This window comes from Halichoeres trimaculatus, unplaced genomic scaffold (genome assembly GCF_033239565.1).
Source record: "Halichoeres trimaculatus isolate MK-OKI-2021-1 unplaced genomic scaffold, fHalTri1.1 fHalTri1_scaffold_15, whole genome shotgun sequence".
In the NCBI taxonomy this organism is placed as follows: domain Eukaryota; kingdom Metazoa; phylum Chordata; class Actinopteri; order Labriformes; family Labridae; genus Halichoeres; species Halichoeres trimaculatus.
In genome coordinates, this window is record NW_027437193.1 from 10,403 (window position 1) to 33,761 (window position 23,359).

At 49.4% G+C, this 23,359-nt stretch overlaps 1 protein-coding gene across 1 annotated transcript in view; it reads right to left on the reverse strand.

Annotated features, from left to right (window-relative positions):
* Positions 1 to 13,931: 13,931 nt before the first annotated feature.
* Positions 13,932 to 23,359, reverse strand: part of LOC141804415 (uncharacterized) — a 37,017-nt gene continuing 27,589 nt past the window's right edge. Inside the window, exon 2 of the mRNA XM_074688828.1 lies at positions 13,932 to 14,927. Within this exon, the coding sequence (XP_074544929.1) occupies positions 14,300 to 14,927 (628 nt within the window). The 3' untranslated portion in view covers positions 13,932 to 14,299. The remainder of the gene's footprint in view (positions 14,928 to 23,359) is intronic.

A 23,359-nucleotide genomic window follows, 5' to 3' on the forward strand; every position in this document is an offset into this window, starting at 1 on the left:
AATTTAGAGGAGAGCTTTTGGAGCGTTTAGGTTTTAAATATGACGTGAAAACTGTGGTTGACAGCGTCTCAATGAGCCCTCAGCAACACCTTCCCTCTCAGAGTTACCTCAGCAGCTTCCTAACTTCACAGATCCACCGAGAACAGAGTTCGTCCTCTCCTGGATGATCTGTTCACATGTCCAACATGTTTCTCTGCTCGTTTTAAACCTCTCACAGGAAAAGCTCGAGCTGAGGCATGCAGACAGGAAGTGCACCAGGTGAACGCAGGTGAACAGCTGCTTGAAACTGAAGAAATGTTCAGTCTGACTGAAAAACAATGAGTCAGACTGTGAAGAAAACCAGTCTACTCGTCCATCTCCTGAGTCCGAGTCCAGACCTTGGTTTGGTTCTGCTTTAATTTAAACATCTGATAAATGGACAGATTGGCCCCAGGAGTCTTTACACAAGAGAAAAAAATCCTGCAGCACTTAGTCTGACATCGATCCAGTCCTCAGAAACACACAGAGCACTCACACGGCCGCTGATACTCGCTCCGTCCACAGATAAGACGCTGTGAAATGAAGGTTATTGATCCCAGAGGACGGAGACGGGTCAGCTCAGCAGACGAGGATCAAAGATCGTAAAGAAAGATCCATTAAAACCCAAAAGTCTTCAGCTACTCTAAAGAGCGGGGAAATCATTTCTAAAGCAGACAAAAGGTTCATGATGGATTTTACTGCACGAATATAAAACTCTGTGTGACCCTGAGAGCGAACACTGACCTGCTGAACGCCCCAGAGCCAGACAGGAAGAGGTTAAAGGTCAGACAGTGAACACGCCAAGGAAGGTGTACCGTCAACACTGATCCTCAATGAGACACAAAAACATCCACCATGACTTTGAAGACAAAAACATCCACCATGACTTTAGAGACAAAACATCCACCATGACTTTAGAGACAAAAACATCCACCATGACTTTAGAGACAAAACATCCACCATGACTTTAGAGACAAAAACATCCACCTTAGAGACAAAAACATCCACCATGACTTTAGAGACAAAAACATCCACCTTAGAGACAAAAACATCCACCATGACTTTAGAGACAAAAACATCCACCATGACTTTAGAGACAAAACATCCACCATGACTTTAGAGACAAAACATCCACCATGACTTTAGAGACAAAAACATCCACCATGACTTTAGAGACAAAAACATCCACCATGACTTTAGAGACAAAAACATTCAGCATGTTCCAGGATCTGCACAGATCACACTGAAAACAACGCATGTTTGAAAAATGCTTCAAATCCTGAGAAAGAAGAGCAGAACGGTTCATCACAGGACGCCACTCCACAAAACACGCCACCTCACAAAACACGCCACTCCACAAAACACGCCACCTCACAAAACACGCCACTTCACAAAACACGCCACTCCACAAAACACGCCACTCCACAAAACACGCCACTCCACAAAACACGCCACCTCACATGTGATATGTGATATATGAAATGATTGCGAGTCATTTAGCTTAGCTAGCTAGGCTATATGAGATCCAACCAACCATGACCTGGTCTGACTTGTGGAAGTTTCCAGCTCCTGATCAGGACTGAGACTGAAACACAGGGCTCACTAACAGACAGAACAGGACGTGTGAGGCTGAGTATCTGTCTGACAGATGCTGGACGTGGCGTGAGCAGCCTCCGTGGCGTGAGCAGCCTCCGTGGCGTGAGCAGCCTCCGTGGCGTGAGCAGCCTCCGTGGCGTGAGCAGCCTCCGTGGCGCCTGGAGCTCTGACTCTTTAATCAGACTAATTGTGCCTTCCATGGCGGCGTCCTGTGTTTTCAACAAGCAGAGCTCAGGAAGATCAAAGATTTATTCTTTTTTAATCAAACCCACTCAGCCCGTCTCTATTTTCTCTCCACGGCCCTCTGAAGCAGCGCCACTGTTGCCTAGCAACCTTTACACCAATGAAAATATAATGAAGAAAAGTGAGAAGACGCTGTAATCGTTGTGCCTCCTGCGACGGAGGACGCTGAAAATAACTCTCCCTCCACCTCCTCTGAGTGCTCCACCTTTACCTCCTGTCAGCAGCCGTCAGCGCTTCCTGTGATCCTATTGGCTGGAAGAGTTCAGCGTGTTGCATAATGACATGAGGTTTGTTACTCAGGTCGGGGTTTGGCTCAGTCTGGGGGAGAGGATGAGGCCGAGCTTCTCTGATGGTTTGGTCTCACTTCCTGTCCTCAGTCCTACCCCTGTCATGGACCGCCACACAGACCGCCGACCCCGGGGAGGGTCAAGCTGTGAGACTGGAGGAGGGGGTGTGATGGGGGTGTGACAGGCTGCACATCCACAGAGGTCTCAGACGTCACCCCCACCCAGCGCTGGCTCCTGTGGGAGCGTGGTGCTGATGGAGCAGAGGCTGGGAGCTGGGAACTCAGGTCATGTCTGTGAGTGAGTGGGTTTCTATGAGCTCAACCATTGAGCTGATGGAGTTGGTGGAGCTGATGGAGCTGGTGGAGCTGATGGAGCTGATGGAGCTGGTGGAGCTGATGGAGCTGATGGAGTTGGTGGAGCTGATGGAGCTGGTGGAGCTGATGGAGCTGGTGGAGCTGGTGGAGCTGGTGGAGCTGATGGAGCTGGTGGAGCTGATGGAGCAGGTGGAGCTGATGGAGCAGGTGGAGCTGGTGGAGCTGGTGGAGCTGGTGGAGCTGATGAATCCCAGTGTCAGGTCATTAAACAAGAATAAATTTAAACTTCTTTAAAAACTTTTCTTGTTTCAGGGTTTGGTCCAAACAGAACGTCCCAAAGGAACACCAACTACACACACACACACACACACACACACACACACACACACACAGACACACAGACACACAGACACACACACACACACACACACACACACACACACACACACACACAGACACACACAGACACACACACACACACACACACACACACACACGCACACACACACACACACACAGACACACACACACATATACATTTAAAAACTGTGACACAGGCATGGTCTCCTCTGAGAACAGCAAATTGCCAGTTTGCTGTTGCCATGACGATTCAGTGAGCCAATGAAAGCCCCCTGAGTCCCCGGGAGGCGAGCGGCATGGGGAGGAAAAAAAGGAAAGATGCAGGTGGCGGCGGACGTGAGACGTGGGGGGGTGAAAATTATAACAATCACTGAGCTCCAGTTCCTCTGTTCCCACACAGCAGCTGATGGAGGCGCAGACCCCACGCTGAGCAGGCTGAAAGGAGACGGAGGGAGGTGGAGGAGGCTCAGCTGACGGCCTCCATGCTGCTCCGTTCATCCCGCTGGGTCTGACACGCCGCTGAGGAACCTGATGACTGCACCAGGATCAAACTTCTCTATTAGTCAAGATACCAGCGTCAAATGTTTTTCCTGACAAACAACCTCGACCCAACAAGTCACAGTAACCCTCAAACGCTGGGCTCAGAGGAAACGAACCCGCCCCCTCACGCTCTCACGCCGCTCTTTAAATTTAGACATCAGGAGATTGGCAGACGCTGACTGAGACTGACAGCTCCCACAAAGCCGCGGCCAACGCAGCCAACGCGCAGGTTCGCTGAGTGGGAGGGAGTTTAGGAACATTTCTGCAGCGCTTCATGTTTTAATTCCAGCTCAGAGAACTCTCAGAGATCATGTCTGCTGCTCAGAGACGTTCAAGACCGAGACGAAGCAGAGCTGTGTTTCCAAAGACTTCATTCTCCGTCATTAATTTACAGTCAGAGAGTTTACAGGATGACTGCAGCTGGACACAGGTCGGTTATTAAGGCTGAAGGCTAAAACACAAGCTAAAGGCTAACACATGAGCTAACTGCTCAAACATGAGCGAACTGCTAAAACATGAGCTAACTGTTAAAACATGAGCTAACTGTTAAAACATGAGCTAACTGCTAAAACATGGGCTAACTGCTAAAACATGGGCTAACTGCAAAAACATGAGCTTAAAGCTAAAACATGAGCTTAAGGCTAGAACACCAGCTCAAGGCTAAAACATCAGCTAAAAGGCCAAAATATGAGCTAACTGCTAAAACTTGAGCTAACTGCTAAAAGATGGGCCAACAGCTAAAACATAAGCTCAAGGCTAAAACATGGGCTAAAGGCTAATATACAGGCTAAAGGTTAAAACACAGACTCAAGGCAAAAATACAAGCTAAAGGTTAAAACACAAGCGAAAGGCGAATAAACAAGCTAAAACCTAAAACACAGGTTAGAGGCTAAAACTTGAGCTAAATGCTTAAACATCAGCTAAAGGCTAAAAAATTAGCTAAAAGCCAAATTATGAGCTAAAGGCTAAAACAGGAGCTAAAGGCTGAAATGTGAGCTAAAGGCTAATACATGATCTAAATGCTAATACACAAGTTAAAGGCTAAGACATGAGCTAACTTCTAAGACATAAGCTAAATGCTAAAACCCAGGTTAATGTGTTAGTGCTAATGTTGGCTCCAACCCACAGTCAGCAGTTATTCTGCAGTGGTCTGTTCAAACTTGAGAGTCTATCAATAAAATGAAGAGCCAGGTTACGTTAGCTCTGCTTGGTGAGGTTGGAGTTGGTAGATGAGCTCTGGTAGGACAGAACCAGGATTCACTAACGTTACACGTTACAGACACGTCTCAGAGCACCGGGCTGTGAGGAGAGAGAAATATAGCAGCTGCTAAGCTACGCTACAAACTGACAAAGTTAGCTTGTTGACAGGTTTCAAAGTGTAGCTCTAACTGTTGATAAAGACCTTACCTCGTGGAGCTGCATCTGGGAAAAAGTCGTGAACAAAGAAAAGTTAAAAAGAGGATCTGATCTTTATTCATTTCCAAACAAACACTCGGCGTGTTCAGAGTCACATCCTCACCACAGAGTGTGAGACTCCAGGCCAGAAGGTGGCGCTGCAGTCTACTTCAAACAGATCCTCCTCACCTCTTTGATATCAGATTTCTCTCATTTTTCCCAGAAGTCTGACTTTAATCTCAGAGTTATAAAACTAAAGTAGGAATTTGTTAAAATCTATATTCTTCTCTCTGAAGAAGCACTGAGGCAGAAAGCAGTGAAAGAATAAACACCAGAGAAAGAAGTGGGAACTTATTAATGACCTGATAATGCTCTGACTACACCCTGCACTGCCTTCAATCTTCAGTTTGACGTTTGTGTGAATTTAAAAAGTAAGAAGTTAAAACCTGAGATTAGGTCAAAACTTTGTCCCTTTGTTGGAATTTAAACGTTAGAATCTAAAAACTCAAAACCTGAAAACTGTTTTTTTTTTTCATGTTTACCAAAAATGTTTCCCCTCTCTCACACGTACCTCTGATGATCAGGTCGTTGTTTGATGACAGACGCAGGTAAAGGAAGTGGTTCGGTTTCTGAGTTAGGAGTTAAGGTTGTGGGTTTGATTCCCCTGCTCTGCCCTGCCAGGCCGGACCTGATGGTCTGTGAATGAAAGGGTTAAAGAAGAGGTTCTTACTGTACGTGTGTGTGTGTGTGTGTGTGTGTGTGTGTGTGTGTGTGTGTGTGTGTGTGTGTGTGTGTGTGTTTACACTGAGAGCAGCTCTTTGATCCCCCCCCCCCCTGTCTCTGAGCTCGCTCTATCAGCTGCTCCCCCACATGGCGAGGCAGGAGGAGGAGGAGGAGGAGGAGGAGGAGGAGGAGGGGTGCTCTGCAGTGGCTGCACTCATGCCTGTTGCTAGGCGAGAGTCTGCACCGTTGCCTCCATCACAGCCAATCAGGAGGAAGCAGGAAGCTGCTGGCCCAATGAGGCGTCCGGGCTCGGCGATGGGCCGGCGCGCGGGTTCTTCGTGGAGCCCTCCTCTGATTCCTCAATGGGGCTGTTATGTGTGGACATCAAAGCAGGTATCTGGAGTTATTTTCAGCCCTCTGCGCTTTGTTTCAGCGGCGGCGGTGGCATCAGGTTCTTTGTGGTGGGCCGTAAACGATGACTCCTCTTCACTCGGCAGCTCTCTGGAGTCATTAAAGCGATCGTTAACGCTGTTACCCAGACAAAGCTGGTTCACCCCCCTTCATCCTGTGCCAGGTGTCAGTCCATCCATCTCCACTTTGATGCTGTTTGTGGAAACGTTTGGGAGCTCTGAGCTTCCAGCAGAACCAAAACAAGTACACCCTGAACCATCAGACGCTAAGAGTCCTCCAAGAGTCCACAAATCCATCTGCAGAGAAACAAAGCTCCAACAGAGCCAGCACAGGCTGCAGGTCCTCCATGCTAACAGGCTAACAGGCTGCAGGGCCTCCATGCTAACAGGCTAACAGGTCCTCCATGCTAACAGGCTAACAGGTCCTCCATGCTAACAGGCTAACAGGCTAACCGGTCCTTCATGCTAACAGGCTGCAGGTCCTCCATGCTAACAGGCTCACAGGCTGCAGGGCCTCCATGCTAACAGGCTAACAGGCTAACCGGTCCTTCATGCTAACAGGCTGCAGGTCCCCCATGCTAACAGGCTAACAGGGCCTTCATGCTAACAGGCTGCAGGTCCTCCATGCTAACAGGCTAACAGGGCCTTCATGCTAACAGGCTGCAGGTCCTCCATGCTAACAGGCTAACAGGCTGCAGGTCCTCCATGCTAACAGGCTAACAGGTCCTTCATGCTGACAGGCTGCAGGTCCCCCATGCTAACAGGCTAACAGGTCCTTCATGCTAACAGGCTAACAGGCTCACAGGCTCACAGGTCCTCAGTGCTAACAGGCTGCAGGTCCCCCATGCTAACAGGCTAACAGGTCCTCCATGCTAACAGGCTAACAGGCTAACAGGCTCACAGGCTGCAGGTCCTCCATGCTAACAGGCTAACAGGCTCACAGGCTAACAGGTCCTCCATGCTAACAGGCTAACAGGCTAACAGGCTCACAGGCTGCAGGTCCTCCATGCTAACAGGCTAACAGGCTAACAGGCTAACAGGCTCACAGGCTAACAGGTCCTCCATGCTAACAGGCTAACAGGCTAACAGGCTCACAGGCTGCAGGTCCTCCATGCTAACAGGCTGACAGGCTAACAGGCTAACAGGCTAACAGGCTAGCTGCAGAGCTACACGGCGTGTCTGTCTCCTCTTCCTTTCTGATGAAGTTACCTGTATCTGTCCTCCGTGCGTCATCGTCCTGATGAGTTTTGTCTCCCTGAGTCTTCTCCCATGTCTTTCAGCAATGAGCGGTTTGTCTGCAGATGTGAAGCTCTTCCTGTCACCACCTGTTTTCATCATTTTTAATCTTTTACTCACATTTCAACTTTGTTTTGTTAAGAGGTGCAAAATTATGGGAATTAACAAAGTTCGAAACCTTCCAGGGGAATTTACAAAAATAAACATGATGCTGTGTTCACCTGGTCCTTCACCTGGTCCTTCACCTGGTCGTCCACATGCCTAAATACTGAACATGTCATTTTTCTTGGTGACGGGTTACGGCTCACATGTTGGACGATGAAAAGGTAAGAAGTGAAACAAGTTCACAAAGTTAAAGCCTGAATTTAAAAAAGTCTGAACCCTGAAAACACAACGGCCAAGTTTGAGAAAAACTCAGGATTTCTAAAATAATGTCTGAATTCACTCTTCTATGTTCCTACAGAGTCTCAAAAAGCATAAATTAAAAAATAAATCAATGAAAGAAGTTAATCTGAGCCGACATGGTGACTGAATGAATGAATAAATGAACGATGACACTTTAAGTCCTTTCAGATTATATTCTCAGTGAAACTGCTCACATTTTGTTTCCAGTGTTATCAGAGACTCACACAAACCAACCAGAGACAGAGCTGTGGTGTTTTAACTCCTTTAAAAAACTCATTTTGTCAAACGATAAACTAAAACCTTGAATTAATGCAGAGCATGGTCCAAACCAAAGACCTGCTTCAGGGAAACTGAGCAGACCTGGTGTGAGACGATCTGCTGAGGAGTCAGTGGACGTAGAGCTGCCATCTGCTCTTCTCCTCCCAACATTTCATCAGCAGGCAGGTCTGTGGCGTGCTTCCTGTCCTGGAGGCGTGCGTGCGTGCGTGCGTGTGTGCATGCGTGCATGCGTGCGTGCGTGTGTGCGTGCCATCCTTGACCATTTCCCACAGCCTTCTCTCCTCAGCCTTTCCATCCAGCTCCTCTTCCTCTCCGGTGGATCCATCGATGGTCCTCGCTCCTTCAGCGGAGGCCACGGGCTCTGGAGCTAAACCCGCTTTAAATATTTAAGATGTTATGTAAGATTACGCAAGAAGGAGGGAGAGCGGGAAACAGGGGAGGGGGATCATGGGAAACGATGAATATTTTAAAATCGCCCGCTCGCCTCAGCGGCTCAGAGGAGTGGACGAAAAATATGAGAAGAGCATTTCCTCACATTCACTGAGCACCGCACAGCGACTGTACGCTTACCGTGACGTACGGCGTGTTTTCATCGTGGTCAGGTGGCGTCTGAGAGAAACAACCTGAGCCTGTAAGGGACAAAACAAACCTCCTGCTACCACAGCCTGTGAGCTGGCTGCTGGTTCCAGCATTAAAGGATCAGTGAGCGTAGTTTTCCAAACATTTCGTTTCTCTCAATGAGAAAAATGATGAGCCTCAAACTGTTAGCATGTCCCTTTAACAGGCGCTAAGCTAGCTCTGCCCCCCCCCGGCGTCAGGAGGATCTGACTGATCTTCCTCAGCTCTCGGTCTCTGATCCTCCCCACTACGCCCGGCTTTGAAACTGGAGAGCGATGGATGCTGGGTAAGGATCTGCTCACAGTCAGCGAGCTAAATGACGCGCACGCTTTCAGAGTGCTTCTCACACCGTCCCTCGCTTCAAAGGACGGTGACATCACAGGAAGGACGGGAGCTGAGGGAGCTGAGGGAGCTGAGGGAGCTGAGGGAGAGGAAGGGAGCTGAGGGAGCTGAGGGAGCTGAGGGAGCTGAGGGAGCTGAGGGACAGGAAGGGACCAGATGGACTGGAGTTTTCATGTTTGGTTCGTCACCAGAGGAAGGAGGATCTCTGCTGCTTTACAGGAACCTCCAAACCCCCAGTCCTAGAGAGCGCCTGTCCTCATGATCACCCTCCACCTGGACCTGAACCAACACTGTTTCAGCCAATCAGACACAGGTACACAGTCACAGTCATCTGACCTGTGGGGCCTACCTGGACCACAGCTATGCCCCCTTCACGGACTGAGTCCCTCAGAGAAACGACTGTAGTGAGTGATTCAGCCCACGTCACAGCTGTGAGCCAGAGAACAACAGCATTTCTAACATTTCTAACATTTATAAACTTTAAACCTGTGATCTCATAAGAATGAAACTTTATTCTGAGGTTTATCTCTGACAATACGACTCCATGTCAACTTTAACTCTCAACAAAGTCACTTTATGTAGCTCCCATGTCAGGAAAATGATTTCTGCTTCAACCTCAAACCAACGGGACAAGAAAACGTGTGTCGAGACGTTTCTGGGCGGAGAGTGGACAGGTCACCTCAGCCAATCACAGCGTCCCGTGCATGTGTGACTGTGTGTTGGTTAGTGAGTGGATGGAGCAGACGGGACAGAGGACGGAGGAAGAAAAACCACCCAAAGAAACTGAGATGCTGAGTCAGGAGCGCTGGCACGCAGACACGCCACGCTGCAGGTGGTCGCTGTGAGCGTGCTCACTGAGTCACGGTCAGAGGCTGAGGGTGTGAGGTCATCAAGCTGATGTCACACACCTGGTTGGCTCCTCCCCCTGTTTGTAGAAATCATCAGCTGACGCCTCCTCCTCCTCCTCCTCCTCCTCCTCCTCCTCCTCCTGGAGTAGACGTAGTCTTCAGCTGGCTCCTGATCAGCCCGTAGTACAAACACTCGCCTCCTGAGTCTCTCTGATTGGTGGAGAGCTGCTCCACAGAACTGACCCAGATTTCTGGCTCTGAACCTTAAAATAAGTCGGCCGCCGGCTCTGCAGAGAGGAGGAGAGAGGAAGATGCTGACTGCAGCTGATTCTGCTCCTGGAGCTTCAGGTGTTCGCAGACTGTGAATCACCTGACCGTTTCCCCTGGTGAGGAGAGGCAGCAGCTTCGCTCGTTTCAGGGATTCTTCTTTGTGTCAGCTCCACGCTGGGCTGCTGCACACACACACACACACACACACACACACACACACACACACACACACACACACACACACACACACACACACACACACACACACACACACACACACACACACACACACACACACGTCAAAGGCAGGGTCTCTTCCAGCGGCCGCTCTCTGTGGGAGCTCGCCGTTAAAGGTCATATTCTGAAAAAGTTAACTTGTGTTTGGTGTAGTTCCTGTAATCCTGCCTGAATCCAGCTCTGAACTGGGACCAAGAAGATCCTGGTTTCTGGATCAAAGCTTTCCTAACCCAGCTCTAAAGTTTCACACAAACTGTCTCTTTGAGTCGATCCGATCAGAATCTGATCATGAGGAAAATAAAAGCTCAAAGAGAAACTCGACACTTTGACTCAGGAGTGTAAAAGAGGTGAACACACAGACGGAAAGAGGGAAACAGAATCTTCAGGTTCAGTCAATTTCTTACATTTTATTACTGTTGCACCATTTATACAAGTACATATAATTTTGAATGCATCAATTTCCATATCTTCTTTTTGTTTGTTTGGATGGAGGAGTGGTGTGGAAGTCGCAGCAATGAGACATGGGATGGAAATATCGAGTGTGGTTGCCATGGATGCAGACTGAGAAAGAATTCATTTATTTATTTTTATTATTTTTTCCACTTGACCAAAAAGACAGGACTACAGGTTCACCCAACCACGGACATGCAATTTACTGAGTCAAGAGAGGAAGAAAAAAACTGACGCAAGTGACACACAACGCTCCGCCATGTTTGTTTCTGCTACGGTTTGACGAGTGCTGCGGGGAATCGTCGTGTGGCACCTGGATGCAAATCAAAATCTGGCGGATGGATGGATGGAATGAAGAAATATATATCCATAAATCCACAAGTATGCAGAAAGGAAAATGATGAGACTGCACAATTTATCTGGGCTGGTCCCACTTTGAATTTCCTGTTTTTGAAACCCGGAGGTTCATCATCCAGGATGTGACGGGGGATAATCATCTTGATTTATTCATCCTACAGAACCATCTCCAACAACCCTCCTTCTCCTTTAATTCTCCATCACTCCCTCCTTTCATCGCTCGTCTTCCCCCCTCTCTCCCTTCTTCTGCTTCCTCCCATCCATCAGCACAAAAACACAAAATCTCTCTCAGAGCTCCATAAGTTGGTGACTGATATCTTGTGCGCACAAGATAATTTCCTTCAAGAACCATTCATGTGCACCACTTATTTATCTTAAAAGCAAAGGTGCACAAGATAAATCATCAACTTTTGGCACAACATTATATCTGATTGCCTCAAGATAAATAATCTTGTGCACACAAGATAAATGTTTTATTTTCCAACAAAATAATATTTTGTGTGCAAAACTGTTATAAGTTTGCTCAACATCATTACTCTGTGTGCAAGAGTGCCTCATCTTGTTGGGAAAAAGTCAATATCTTGTACAAACAAGGTTCATTATCTTGTGCAAAGGAGTCAGTTATCACTATTAAACAAGATACTTCAATTTTTCATCTAATTTTAAAACAAAAAATAAGTCCACAAGATCAGTGATGTCGTTCAACAGCACAATTATCTGCGATGCACAACATAATCGGTCCTTTGAAGATAATGATCTTGTGGGCACAAGAAAATGACAAGATGAATGTGACAGGTCCTAACGATATCCTAACTGTTGTGCATGATTAGTTAATTATCTTGTAGGAACAATATGTTGTATATTTACTCATGCACAGAAGTCAGTCAGTTACCCTGAGCACAAGATCATTAACCCCATGTGCTAGAGCGCACAAGATGAGCGTGTTCTTCCAAAAGTCAGCGATCTTGCTTGCACAACATAGTTTGATCCTGAAAGATAATGATCTTGTTCTCACAAGGGGATTAAATTGGATGCACACAGTATTATTATCACGTGTGCACAAGATGATTCTCTGACGGAAACACGTCAGTATCTTGTGCTCTCAAGATAATTAATTTAAGCACACACTTTTTTTTATCTTTTCTTCTCTGAGCAAGCTATCCAATGCAGATCTGAGTGGTTTTGCACACACAGTAAGACTTCATATCCTACCTGCACAAGATAAAAGTTATTCCCTTGGTGGGACAGCAGGAGCTCTGTTCTTTCTTTCTTTCTCATCAAACCTCGACTCACAAACAAACCTCCTCTTCCCCATCACTCATTCCCTCTGGACGATACAGGAGTGACGCTGCCTCCTCCAGCCACTCGCAGGTTTGGAAACATCTTTCTGGAGAGGAAGTCAAAGCGTGAGGGCGGGGGTGGTTACATCAGAGCGGTTTCTGGTCCCGTGATGAAAGCTCGGTGCTCAGTCGCTTTAGAGACACGGGGAGTGGTGGATGGAGGAGGAGGTGATGGTGGCTCTCCTCTGGTCCTCAGTGGATCAGACTAACCACAGGAGGACTAACAGGGGTCAGGAAGGGAGGGGTCTGCTCTCACACTAAACTGCGACGTCTGCTCAGAGAGAGGAGTCAAACGTTTCCATCAAATATACGTTTGGATCAGTTGGAGACATTTTCGCTCAGGGTTTAAACCCCGGCAGCAGATCAGGGACGTGTCGCTGTCTCAGAGTTTAACCAGGAACCGTTTTAAAGCGAACACATGAGATTTCTTTCAGTCAGATTTTAACCCTAAAATCAGATTCTGGGACTAATCTCAGGTGTTTCTCTCCAGGTGGAGCAGCCAGCGTCGCAGGTTTGGTGTTTGGGTTTCATGAATCATCTCTCTGACCGATCTGCTTCAAATTCAGATTCAGGTTTTATCAGAGGATCAGAGACCATCAGCCTTTCTGAGATCAGCGCAGAGATCCTCCTCCTCAGGCTCTGCAGATTTTAAAGGCATATTACAAATGTTAAAAAACCTCTTAGTTCTGTTACAATATAGCTAAGGGTTCAGTACAAAATCTAAAGTTTCTCTGAAAAACTCCTACGGCGGTTTGAAACCTCTGAGAACCAGTTTTACTCTGACAGAGCCGGCTCCGAGACCCCGCTGTCTCAGAGAGGCTGAGGGTCCTCGGTCCTCAGCACGGGCCGGAGACTAGTTAACCCTGGGAGAGAATAGTTAACCTCATCAGAGACTAGTTAACCCAGGTAGAGACTAGTTTACCTCATCAGAGACTAGTTAACCTCATCAGAGACTAGTTAACCTCATCAGAGACTAGTTAACCCAGGAAGAGACTAGTTTACCTCATCAGAGACTAGTTAACCTCATCAGAGACTAGTTAACCTCATCAGAGACTAGTTAACCCAGGAAGAGACTAGTTTACCTCATCAGAGACTAGTTAACCCAGGTAGAGACTAGTTAACCCAGGTAGAGACTAGTTAACCCAGGAAGAGACTAGTTAACCCAGGTAGAGACTAGTTAACCCAGGAAGAAACTAGTTAACCCAGGTAGAGACTAGTTAACCTCATCAGAGACTAGTTAACCCTGTTAGAGACTAGTTAACCCAGGTAGAGACTAGTTAACCCTGTTAGAGACTAGTTAACCCTGTTAGAGACTAGTTAACCCCAAAGGGAAAGACGAGAAGCAACACAACCCAAAGAAACCACAACCAGGCTGAAGAGGAGCACTGGGGGCTCTGAGGAGGAGCAGGAGGAGGAGCAGGAGGAGGAGGAGGAGGAGCTGGAGAGTGGATGGACTCAGTGCAGGTCCAGCTGGTGAAGTGATTTCTTAAACCCCGCCTCCTCCTCCTCCTCCTCCTCCTCCTCCTCCCCTCAGTCCCCGTCCTCAGGTGGAGATATTCTGACATCACAGAGCGAGGGTGGAGCTTAGAGACGGGGCGGGGTTAAACTGTAGGGGGGGTTGATGGGATGGGGGATGGTGAGGTGATGGTGAGGTGTTGGCAATGGCGAGGTGATGGTGAGGCGATGGCGATGGCGATGGCGATGGCGATGGCGAGGAGATGGCGATGGCGAGGCGATGGCGAGGAGATGGCGATGGCCGACACAGACTGGTATCAAAGTTGAAATACTACGTCAGAAAAAATAAACCAAACAGAACAATAATAACAGCAATAATCTTAATCTGCAGCAGGGGACTGCTCCTCCTCCTCCTCCTCCTCCTCCTCCTCCTCCTCCTCTTCGTCACTGAGCATCATCATCATCATTATTATTATTATTATTGTTACTTTCAGGATGTGGGCGGGTAGTTAATTTATTTCTCTTCTTGGTGGTCGTTGGTTAGGAACTTTAATCTTTCCGAAAAGAAGCTGTCCATTAATCTTGAACTGCTACGGTTTGATCCTTGCTTGGCGCCTCTGTGGCGTTCGCCTCCTTGGCGGGAGGCTCGGCGGCTGGTGTCGAACTAGCGGCGGCGTCCTTTGCGGGAGCCGCCTCTGTGGGCTTGGGGTCGGGGGAAGCGGCGGGGGCCGCCTCGGCTTTGGCTGCTGGTGCCGCGGGGGCCTCAGTCTTTTTGGCGTCGGCCTCACCTTTACTGTCGGCCGCGGGGGCGGCCTTGGCCTCGGCCTCCTTCGCTGCAGGAGCCGAGTCCTTGGCCGGGGCGGCGGCTGGTTTCTCCTCGGCCTTGGCGGGCTCTGCGCTCTTGGCCTCGGCTTTGGGCTCGGCGTTGGCGGCAGGTTTCTCCGGCTCCTTGGCGGCGGCTGCGTTCTTGTCCTCTTCTTTGGGCGCTGCGGCGTCTGCCGCCGGCGCCTCCTTGGCCGCCGTGTCGTTTGCTACCTCCTTCCCGTCGGCAGCCGGGGCCTCGTCCTTGTTGTCTTTGGGAGCTTCGCTCTCCTCAGCAGAGGCGCCCTCCGCCTTGGCATCCTTGTCTTTGGCCTTCTCGTCGTTTACGTTGTAGCCCTTCTTCTTTTTGCTCAGCTTGCCTCCCATGTTGGATCTCTGGCCTCTGCAAGAGACAGAAACCAGCAGTTTAACTTCCTGAGCCACAAACTTTAAGAGCAGAAAACAACCAGTCAAACCCTGAGCTCTGACAGGCAGAGATAATCAGCTGAGGAAGAAGAGGAGGAGGAGCTGTGTGTGGAGGCAGGTGTGCAGGAGAAACTTCCTGTAAACTGTTCATCAACCAAACAGAAAAATAACCTGACACCACATGACAGAGGAGCTCTCTGAGCAGCCTCTCACCTCAGACCAACACTTCCGCGTTAACATCGCCAGAAACGTGCGTTCACAGCTGAGGCGCCGGCAGCCAGAGGAAATGAAAAGTGTTTAGTGAGTTAAAGTTTTTTCAGTTGTTGTCAGAGCTGCTGATGCTGGATAAACTACACCTGACGGAGACGGTCATAACACGAGTCAATATGATCAGCGTACTCCTCCTCAGCGTGGAGACGAAGGAGAACTGAAGGTTTGTCCCTCTGATGACAGGAAGTGATATCTAAAGACACACAGGAAGTGATAGACACACAGGAAGTGATATTTAAAGACACACAGGAAGTGATAGACACACAGGAAGTGATATTAAAAGACACACAGGAAGTGATAGATGCACAGGAAGTGATATTAAAAGACACACAGGAAGTGATAGACACACAGGAAGTGATATTTAAAGACATACAGGAAGTGATAGACGCACAGGAAGTGATATTTAAAGACACACAGGAAGTGATAGACACACAGGAAGTGATATTTAAAGACACACAGGAAGTGATAGACACACAGGAAGTGATATCTAAAGACACACAGGAAGTGATAGACACACAGGAATTGATATTTAAAGACACACAGGAAGTGATAGACACACAGGAAGTGATATTTAAAGACACACAGGAAGTGATAGACGCACAGGAAGTGTGTGAGGACAGAGGCAGAGGGTGAGTCAGGAACAGGTGAGGGATCTGTTCTTAAAACCTGAAAACCTGCTCCTTTACCCCAGCTCCAACACACTCTGCACACACTCTGTACACACTCTGCACACACTCTGTACACACTCTGCACACACTCTACACACACTCTGCACACACTCTGTACACACTCTGCACACACTCTGCACACACACTCTGCACACACTCTACACACACTCTGCACACACACTCTGCACACACTCTGCACACACTCTACACACACTCTGCACACACTCTACACACACTCTGCACACACTCTGCACACACTCTGCACACACTCTGCACACACACTCTGCACACACTCTACACGCACTCTGCACACACACTCTGCACACACTCTGCACACACTCTACACACACTCTGCACACACTCTGCACACACTCTGTACACACTCTGCACACACTCTGCACACACACTCTGCACACACTCTACACACACTCTGCACACACACTCTGCACACACTCTACACACACTCTGCACACACACTCTGCACACACTCTGCACACACTCTACACACACTCTGCACACGCTCTGCACACACTCTACACACACTCTGCACACACACTGCACACACTCTGCACACACTCTACACACACTCTGCACACACACTCTGCACACACTCTGCACACACACTGCACACACTCTGCACACACTCTGCACACGCTCTACACACACTCTGCACACGCTCTGCACACACTCTACACACGCTCTGCACACACTCTGCACACACTCTGCACACACACTGCACACACTCTACACATACACTTTGCACACACTCTGCACACACACTCTGCACACACTCTGCACACACTCTACACACACTCTGCACACACTCTGCACACACTCTGCACACACTCTGCACACACACTCTGCACACACTCTGCACACACTCTGCACACACTCTGCACACACTTTGTACACACTCTGCACACACTCTGCACACACTTTGTACACACTCTGCACACACTCTGCACACACTTTGTACACACTCTGCACACACTCTGCACACACTTTGTACACACTCTGCACACACTCTGCACACACTTTGTACACACTCTGCACACACTCTGCACACACACTACACACACTCTGCACACACTCTGCACACACTCACAGATGCGTTCTGGGAACAGGACACAGCCAGCCGTGAATCCTCTTAAAATGCTGATCACCTCGTCGCCTGGACTGAATTTCTCCACTATTCATGGAAAAAACCTGAAGCGTCCAGCGGTCGGGATCTGCCAGGGCGCCCGTTCCTGCCGCGGCGTTACACGGGTCACAATGGAGGTCTCTCTCTGCTACATCACATCATTTGACTCCAGCTTCTCGCTGCCAGCACAATGACTCACAATCATCTGTGCAGACAATGGGATCTTTTCAGGCCGGCGCACGCTTCCTCGCCGCTGGGCGTGTGGTCGCCGTGTTTGACGAGCCGGGGCAGGGCCCGCACAACCTGGAGGAAATGCTCTGCACTGCACAAAGGACTTCATCTGACCTGCAAACAGCAGCCGGGAGCACAAAGGAGGTCTGACAGCCGCGCTGCAAACTTCCAGCATCACTTAATATGTTTACGACGGGATCAGAGTGAAATCAATCAATCAATCAATCAATCTTTATTTATATAGCGCCAAATCATAACAAATGTTATTTCAAGACACTTACACGGCACAGCAGGCGGCGAGCTCACACGGCTTCCTGAAGAGTCTCAGACGAGTCTTTTCAGCCGGTGTCTGTGAATCTAACGGGAGCTCAGCTCTGAAACAGGAAGTGACGCCGGCAGCATCAACCACAGACTGCAGCAGGTTCAGCATCTTCACCGGTCCAACCAGAGAATGGAAACCAGCTTCTCTACCCGACAAAACCACCACCAACTGACGTTTGTCAAAAACAATCCCTGAGTCTGTTTTGGAGAAATGTAAACTCACTTCCTGTTCACTAATGCCAGGCCTGTAGGTGGCGATAACTTCATCAGTCCATCACATCAAACACCAAAGAAGAACATCGTGAACATATTTATCAGCATCCTCTTCAGTGATTGGTTATCGTTGACTGTGTGAGATAAATCTGTGGAGGTCTGAGAATCTGCACATGCTCAGTCTGAACATCCAGCGTTGGTGCTTTAAAAGTCATGTTCACGACGCTGAGCAGGAAGCCCCCTCCTTAAAGACACTTTGGGCTAACGCGCCCCCCGGAGGTGACTTTGGTTTAACAAAGTGTGACACTGGTGGTTTCCATCTCCAGTGAAGAGCCACAGCTTTTTATTTTCTGTTTTCACACATTTAGCTTCCTGCTAGCTGTCAGCGCCTCTAAACCCTCAGGTGTGAGAAACGTCTGAAAATGATTTAGAGGCAATGACAGAAAACCTGATCAAAGACGAGGACTCACTGCAGATCCTGCTTCCCTCCGGTTAGCAGTGCAGTCTTCATAGGGCTAACACAGAGCTAACACTGAGCTAACACAGAGCTAACACTTAGCTAACACTGAGTTAGCACAGAGCTAACACTGAGCTAACACTGAGTTAGCACAGAGCTAACACAGAGCTAACACAGAGCTAACACTTAGCTAACACTGAGTTAGCACAGAGCTAACACTGAGCTAACACTGAGCTAACACAGAGCTAACACAGAGCTAACACAGAGCTAACACTTAGCTAACACTGAGTTAGCACTGAGCTAGCACAGCGCTAACACAGAGCTTCTGTCAAAGGTCCATTTGATTCCCTGAGTACACACACACACACACACACACACACACACATACACACACACACACACACACACACACACACACACACACACACACACACACACACACCAGTGTAACACCTCCTGCTCGTTTTCCTCCTGTGTTCAACAGATGCTAAATCTACGTACTGTGCCTTTAAGAGGAGTGTGTCAGGTGTGATCTGTGCTCTCTCTGCTTTCTTTCTGTCTGTGGCTCAGATTGTGGTCCCTCCTGGTCTCCCTCCTGGTCTCCCTCCTGGTCTCCTTCCTAGTCTCCCTCCTGGTCTCCCTCCTGGTCTCCCTCCTGGTCTCCCTCCTGGTCTCCCTCCTGGTCTCCCTCCTGTCCCTCTGCTCGGGCAGATGGAGGTCTCCAGGAGGTCTGGGGTCTGAGAAGCAGTGCCGGTCCCTGCAGGGTCTTCGTTTCTCCAGTCCGGTCCGGTCCAGTCTGTTTAAAGCTGCCACTGCCCCGCCCCCCATCCTGCTCAGACCTGCTTCAGGTCTCTTCATCGACTCTTGAACAACCTGAGCCCACTGACCCAGCAGGGGGCAGTGTGTGAGACCAGCTGACAGAGAGAGGCAGGAACCTGTTTCCATGAGACTCTCAGATCCTCATGTTTTCATCCTGACGGCCGTCCTAACCCTTTCATTCTGAGGCTGCACAGACGCCACGGGCAGGAGACTTTTACTAATAACATGAGAATGAGGGAAATAAATTAAATTATTATGATAATTAATTTAAATTAGATTTAAATGATGTTAAATTTAACTCATTCCTCCGTGTCTGTAACCCGGCCTGTGTCTCTGCTGAGCGCGGGCCGACAGTCTGAGGCGTGCGTGTCTCCAACATGTTAGCCCTGCTGTAACTCCTCACCCAGGCCTGAGCACCTCCTCCTGCTCCCGTCCAGCTGGACGATTTAAGGCCAGCCTGTTTCTCCAAAGTGCAGCAGGAGCCGAGTGAACAGGCCGGGAAACTGGAGCAGAAAATTTGGCCCGATCACACACACAGACACACACACACACACACACACACACACACACACACACACACACACAGATGAACCTCCTCTCCTGCTCTGAGGACGCAGCAGAGAGCAGAGCATGCTGGGAGGTTTGAGGTGCTGGATCTGCTGAGGGGACAGATTGACGTCTGCGACGGTTTGAGGAGGCGCGATGCTCGCCTCTTCCTGGTGTGACTATTTTAAAACGCAGCGCTCGGAAACTTGGCGAGCCATCAGAGCCAGAGATGATGCAAAAGTTTTCCCATCAGCCATCTCTTCAGCTCCGGCGGGAAAACCTGGAGCTGCTCCTGGATTTCAGGATTTAGTAGCAGCACGAAGCGTACCATCCACAGCCGTCCCCAGAGTCAGCGCTCGCAGCAGGACCGGCAGCTTCAGCTATTTCTGTCCCACAGCAAACGCTCTGAGTCTGCACCGGCTTCCAGCTGCGTGCGGATCGTTTCATCCCCCGTGCCTCAGGATCACGCCACAGATAATAATAAAATAAGGTGTGAGCAGCTGCTGCTTCAGACTGTTCAGCTTCAGAGGAACGGCTAGCCTCAAATACAACGCTCCTTCCTCCACCGAGAGAAATCTGTTTCACCAACACTTCCTGTTAAAGACAAACAGGATCTGTTAACGCACCAAAACAACCCGAGTTCAACCCACAAACCGGCTCTGAGATCAGATGGGGGCTACGCCAGGAGCCAAGATCTCCTCAGTGGCTCCTGTCCCACACAGTCCAGCTGGGTTCAGCTTAATGTGGATTAAATCCCTTTAACAAACTGACCCCAGCTGGAAAAACTGCTTCCAGAGCAGCAGAGACTCCTCGCTTCTTTTCAGGCTAACATTAAGAAATCCTGAGCGTGACGTAGGAAAGACATTCATCGTTGGTTTAACCGTTATGTCCTGCAGGAGCAGCACAGCCCTCCCTGTCCCTTCTCTGGTCCTAAGACTCTAAGCCGACAAGATGATGGTTAAACCTGCAGTTCCAGGAGTGTCCACTAGAGGCTGGCTGCAGAAAAAACAGAAACCTCCCACAAATAATCTTGTTTACAGCCTGGTTAAAAAAAACAGAGCGCTTGGTTTCTGTCAGACTTCACTGGAGATGAAAAGATGAAACTATCAAGTTTTGGCGTGGCTGAACTCAAACAAGGCCCCAGTCAAGGCCCCAGTCAAGGCCAGTCAAGGCCCCAGTAAAGTCCCCAGTCAAGGCCCCAGTCAAGGCGCCAGTCAAGGCCCCAGTCAAGTCCCCAGTCAAGGCCAGTCAAGGCCCCAGTCAAGGCCCCAGTCAAGGCCCCAGTCAAGGCGCCAGTCAAGGCCCCAGTCAAGGCCCCAGTCAAGGCCCCAGTCAAGGCCCCAGTCAAGGCCCCAGTCAAGGCCCCAGTCAAGGCGCCAGTCAGCTCACTCTGGACCTGCTCCATCACGCCCCGGCTGCGTCCCTGCTCCGGCGAGTCAGAGCCCTCCACAGCAGATACATGCCCCCTATTTTTACCACCTGAGGGAACAACAACACATCAGTTTCCACAAGGCAGAACAAGCGAGACAGGAAGTCGTCACTGGAACCACCTCAATAAATATATGTACATATAGAGTTATTAATGTATATATAGATGGATATAAAGATATAGATATATATAGATATACAGCAGAAACACATAACACCCAGTGACTGTGTTGAGTGTACTGATGTTTTACAGCCTGTCAGGATCCAGCAGAGGTCAGAGCAGCGCTTCCTGACCTCGTGGAGATAAAACGCTGTGATTTCTTCGTGGCCCTCACCTGTTAGATAAAGGAGCTGTTCAGCCCAGGGGGTTAGACGCTTCATGACCCGTCAGAACCTCCTCTCAGGAGCTCTGACCCACTCCTTTCTGGACCTCAGGTCCTGTTGGATTTCACGAAGGAGTGATCCACACAGAGTCATCACTTTGTTGATGGAGCGCTCTAATTACACAGAGTACACACAGACTGCCCACTGCTTATTCAGGCCTGAGGCTGCACACACACACACACACACACACACACACACACACACACACACACACACACACATACACACACACACACACACTCACACACACACACACACACACACACACACACACACACACACACACACACACACACACACACACACACACACACACACACACACACACACACACACTCACTCAGTGGAGTTTAGAGGATCAATCGTGGAGATCGATGGGGCTTGAGGAACCTGGGGCTTGAAACGGGTATTGATCAGCGAGCACAGAGAGCCGCTGTGTGTTCAGCTGCTGCTTACGAGTCAGAGGACGCACTCAGCAGAGATGAAAGCCAGCGAGGTGCTTTGACACACTCCTTTTCACCCAAACGTTCACCGGACGATACAAAAATCCCTGGCCGAGCTTTGGGAGGAGAGGAGAACCAGAGAGAGCAGAGAGAGCGGATCACGGCGCTCTCTGAGGATGAAGTGGCATTTCACTGTGACAATCCTCTGCTACTCAGACGATCACATGACCTCTGTGTCTGCAAAGTTTGTCTGGATGGAGAGTGACTCAGCACAGACACTCAGCCTCATCTATGGAGGATTGTCTGATGGTTAAACTGGGAACCAGCAGGAACCACCACATGATGGAGTCTGTGTCTGTGCTCCTTGTCCTCAGACATTAACTCTGACCATCTGAGATCCCGCCTCCTGCTTCTGCTTCTCTCTGTGCTGGACGCTCACCACGTCTCTCCATCTTTGGCCCCGCCTGCTGCTGCTGACGCCATGAGAGACGCCGTGAGAGACGCCGTGAGAGACGCCATGAGAGACACCGTGAGAGACGCCGTGAGAGACGCCATGAGAGACGCCGTGAGAGACGCCATGAGAGACGCCATGAGAGACGCCGTGAGAGACGCCATGAGAGAGGCCGTGAGAGACGCCGTGAGAGACGCCATGAGAGACGCTGTGAGAGACGCTGTGAGAGACGCCGTGAGAGAGGCCGTGAGAGAGGCCGTGAGAGACGCAGTGAGAAATGCCGTGGAGATACAGCACAAACACAGACTGAGATGATGGAGAAACGTCTCTCTTTGTGGTCTGACACATCCAGGTCAAACTCTCAGGCTCTGTTCAGTGGAATCAAAGCTTCAGCAAAGTACCCACAATCCTCTGCCACACAGACACTGGGCTGTCAGCTGATGTAACTGGGTCGTGGACGTTTGTCAGCCCTGGGCGTCTTTACCTCAAAGAGATGGTTTCAGAGGAGTTTAACGGTAACGCAGGGAGACGTGTCAGCTCATGGCGAAGAGGGACGGTGACCACGATCAGAAACACAGCGTGGAGGACTCGTTGGAGGACTCGTTGGAGGACTCGTTGATCGACTGGATCAAGAACTCGTTGATCAACTCGTTGGAGGACTCGTTGGAGGACTCGTTGGAGGACTCGTTGGAGGACTCGTTGGAGGACTTGTTGGAGGACGTGTTGGAGGACGTGTTGGAGGACTCGTTGGAGAACTCATTGATCAACTCGTTGATGGACATGTTGATGGACTCATTGATGGACTCGTTGGAGGACTCGTTGATGGACTCATTGGAGGACTCGTTGATGGACTCGTTGATGGACATGTTGATGGACTCATTGATGGACATGTTGATGGACTCGTTGATCAACTCGTTGATGGACTCGTTGATGGACATGTTGATGGACTCGTTGATGGACTCGTTGGAGGACTTGTTGGAGGACTCGTTGATGGACATGTTGATGGACTCGTTGATGGACATGTTGATGGACTCGTT